This window comes from Pteropus vampyrus, unplaced genomic scaffold (assembly GCF_000151845.1).
Source record: "Pteropus vampyrus isolate Shadow unplaced genomic scaffold, Pvam_2.0 Scaffold40, whole genome shotgun sequence".
Lineage (NCBI taxonomy): Eukaryota > Metazoa > Chordata > Mammalia > Chiroptera > Pteropodidae > Pteropus > Pteropus vampyrus.
The window spans coordinates 7,575,697-7,579,496 of NW_011888821.1; the positions used below are offsets into that span (position 1 = coordinate 7,575,697).

The following is a 3,800-nucleotide window of genomic DNA, read 5'->3' on the forward strand; positions in this document are numbered from 1 at the left end:
ACATTTTCATCTTCCCAGACTGAAACTCTGTACCCATTCAACACCAACTCCCCATCTCGCTCCTCCCTGCAGCCCCTGGCAACCACCATTCTACTTCTGTCTCTATGAATTTGTCTACTCTACGGACCTCATATAAGTGGATTCATACAATCTTTGTCCTTTTGTGACTGTCTTATTTCACTTAGCATAATATCTTCAAGGTTCACCCTCATGGTAGCATGTGTCAAAATTTCTTTCCCTTTTAAGGCCGAATAATATTCCATTGTATGGAGATACCACGTTTTGTTTATCTATTAATCTGTCCGTGGACACTTGGGTCACTTCCAAACTCTTGGCCATCGTGAATAGTGCTGTTATGAAGATGGGTGTGCAAATACCTGTTTGAGTCCCTGCTTTCACTTCTTGCGGGTGTGCACCCCAAAATGGAATTGCTGGATCCTTTCCAGTAGGACTTCGTACTAAGCACAATGGGAGGCCATGGCAGCCTTTATGCAAGGGTGCTTTAATAGGACTCCTCTGGCTGCATGTAGAGAGAGCTCTGACTGGTTGCAGCGGGGAGGGACAGGAACGGGAAGACCAGGGAGCATGCTGCTGTAGCAGTATAGGTGACACACAGCAGTAGCTGGGAGCTTCCGGTCTGGCTGGGAGGCCTATATGGAGCAAAGGGATAATTAAATGATTACAAATAATATTAAGATCCACAGAATAAATGAACAGGAACAGGGTGCTATGATTCCAGGGAAAAATAAAAAGGGTCTCTCTGGCATTCTTACAATTCACTCAATAGTCTAACAAGGCTGGCAATGCTTGAAATCCATATCCTGCATTTTCATCACCAATTATTTTGTTTGTTGTCATTTCATTGGGTTTGGCCCAGGGCCCAGAGCGGCTTGGTCAGAGGGTGTTCATTTTTTGTACTAGAGCCACAGATGGGGAGGAAGGGGATTGGAGGGAAGGGGAAGGGAGGGCCTTTGAGTCTGTGGCTGAAAGGGCAGCTCAGGGAGGGCTTGGCAGTTGAGAGCAGGGCTGGGTCTTATCTCTGTCACATCCCAGCTATGGGATCTTGGACAAGTTACTTCATCCCTCTAACCCCTCCGTTTCTGCTCCTGGAAGAAGGTATACTCATTTGTTTGGGCTAACCTCTGCTTCCTTCTTACGAGGACAGTGATCTCTGCTTTATCCTCTGCTGTGTCTACAGTACCTAATAGAGTGTCTGGCACATGGTCAGCCCCAATAAATATTTTTATTTGTTTATTTTTTATTTTAAATTTTTATATAAGGCCTAACGTTTATAAAATAACGTACGACAACCTTAAGCATCCAGCTCAATAAATTTTAAAACGTGTGTGTGTGTGTGTGTGTGTGTGTGTGTATAGAAACCATGTAACTACCACCAGGTCAAGTTATAAAACATTTCTAGCTCTCCAGTAGGCTCTCTCGTACCCCTTCTTAATCATACCCCCTCCCCTCCGCCCGCCAAATGGCCAAATGTGACCATTATTCTGACTTCTATCAATATCTATTACTATTACCTGCTCTTGAACTTCATTTAAATGAAGTTCTGGTTTCTTTTGTTCCTTATGACGTTTTGTGGGCTACATCCGTATTGTTGCATGTGTTAATAATTTGATCCTTTTTAAAAAATTGCTGAGTAGTAATCTATCGTGTGAATGTGTCACAATTTATTCGTCCTTTTAACTAGTAATGGGCTTTTAGGTTGTTTCTAGTTTTTGACTATTTTGAGTAAAGCCGTTCTGAACATTTTTTTGTAGATGTCTTTTGATGGACATAAGTACTGTTTTCTCTTGGAAACGAGTGGAATTGCTGTGTCACCCGGTAGCTGTATGTTTAGCTTTAGTAGAAACCGCCGGACCATTTTCCAAAGCACTTGAACCAATTTACACTTCTACTAATAGAGTGTGAGCATTTCAGTTATTCCTTATCTTGGCCCAAACTTGACATTTCATTTCAGTCATTCTGGTGGGAGAGTGATGGTATTTCGCTGGAGTTTATTTGCATTTCCCTGATGACTAATGATGACGAGCACTTTTTCATATGCTTGCTCAATAAATATATGTTGAAAACAAGAATGAATAAAGAATTTGGATAAGAATAGAAAGAAATCTGCCCCGTCTCGAGCTCTGCTTAGAACTTACCAGTACCAGTAGTCTCATTGTTCTTAGGGCCAAGCTGAAACCTCTCCCTTGGTCAACAAGATCCTGCATGCTCTGGCTTCTTCTGATCCCTCCTGCTTCTGCCTCTGAATTCCTTTCACCCAGATTGTCTTCAGGTTCCTCCAAGGACCTGCTCTGTCCTGCTTCACGGCTTTTCCTTCAGCTGTCTTCTTCAGCCTAGAACACAACCCAGGGCTCATGAAATCAGACTCATCACTTGTATCTCAACTCAAAACCTTCCTCCTCCAGGAAGCCTTCCCTGACTTCTACCTCCAGCAGGCCAGGGCCCTTTTAGGCCCTCTTACTGCCCTTTTTTTCTTCCTAGCTTCTATCACAGATACCCTTTCTTTATGTCATTATTTGATTAACCTATTCCCCTACCATGAAAGAAAAAAAAACACTTAAAAAACCCACAAGAAACCTCAACACTTTAAGCTCCATAAGAGCAGTAATCTCGTCTTGTTCTTAGCAAGACCTGGCCTATAGTAGATGCTCAATAAGTCTTTGTTGACGATACAAATGTCAAAGCAACAGCACAAGCAGTATTATCACCTGAAAGTAAGTATCCCTTAAATACTCACCCTGAGGGGAACCCGGGCCAATAAAATAGAGAAAACAATTCTCTCTCCTTCCCTCACCTTTGGTCCTTTGGGGATCTCAAATTCAAGCATTGTTTCTGTTGTAGTTGGCGCAGCTGGGGGGGGGGTGTGTGGTGTGTGTGTGTGTGTGTGTGTGTGTGTGTGTGTGTGTGTGTGTGTGTGTGTATGTATGTGTGTGTGTGTGTGTGTGTGTGTGTGTAATGGAAACTACACATCGGTACTTCCACCCCGGGTTCCTGCAAGCATTACCGAGTTAATTCATGTTTATCGTTAAGAACAAAGCCTTAGGAAGCCCCATGACTGCGAAGGCCTGTTAATTATCACTATGTGTGCAGGCCTCAGTTTCCTTACCTCTACCGTGGGGATCAATAACCCAGTTATTTCCTGAGTGCTGCGCAAACAGGGTCAAGAAAATGACAAGGCGCGCTTTGCACATGTGTGGGGACCATAGCTGCCTCGGAGGGTGATTGGAGCCCGCAGGCCACGTGTGCTCGGGAGTCAGTTGATTGTGGGTTCGAATCCCACTTTCACTATTGGCCCCTGCCTGACCTCGAGCAAATCACTTCACCTCTCTGAGCCTCAGTTTCTCTAACAGATTAAGTGTATCCGCCTCCTATGTTTCTGTGTCAGCCCTGCAATCAGCTGGCTGGGTTAGCCTGGTGACCCTGGAAAAGCCACTCAACCTGACTGCGCTGTTTTCCTCATGAAAGGGAAGTCGTAGAGGATCCAACGTGGACGCAGCTGGCATTTGGTGCGCTCCGGGCTCAAAGAGGGTTCAGGACCTGGGCTTTTCTCCTGGTGGTTATTATTACTGTTGATGCGGTCGTTGTTGTTGTTACAGTAGGATTCGAAAACTGATCGCCGGGTCGGGACACTAAGACCCCGGCAGCTTCCGGAGGGTCGGCACACCCCACACCCTGCCGGGGCCTCGGATGGCGGTGGGATTGGCCGCGGGCGCCCAGGGGTGCGGGTCCAGCCTCCCCCGCCGCGGCCCACGCCGTGAAGCTGCGAGGGAGCCGGGCGCCCG

At 45.9% G+C, this 3,800-nt stretch overlaps 1 protein-coding gene across 1 annotated transcript in view; it reads left to right on the forward strand.

Moving 5' to 3' along the window:
- The first annotated feature begins 2,656 nt into the window (after nt 1-2,656).
- ABCC1 (ATP binding cassette subfamily C member 1) overlaps nt 2,657-3,800 on the forward strand; it is a 126,668-nt gene continuing 125,524 nt past the window's right edge. Inside the window, exon 1 of the mRNA XM_023529668.1 lies at nt 2,657-2,732. Within this exon, the coding sequence (XP_023385436.1) occupies nt 2,664-2,732 (69 nt within the window). The 5' untranslated portion in view covers nt 2,657-2,663. The remainder of the gene's footprint in view (nt 2,733-3,800) is intronic.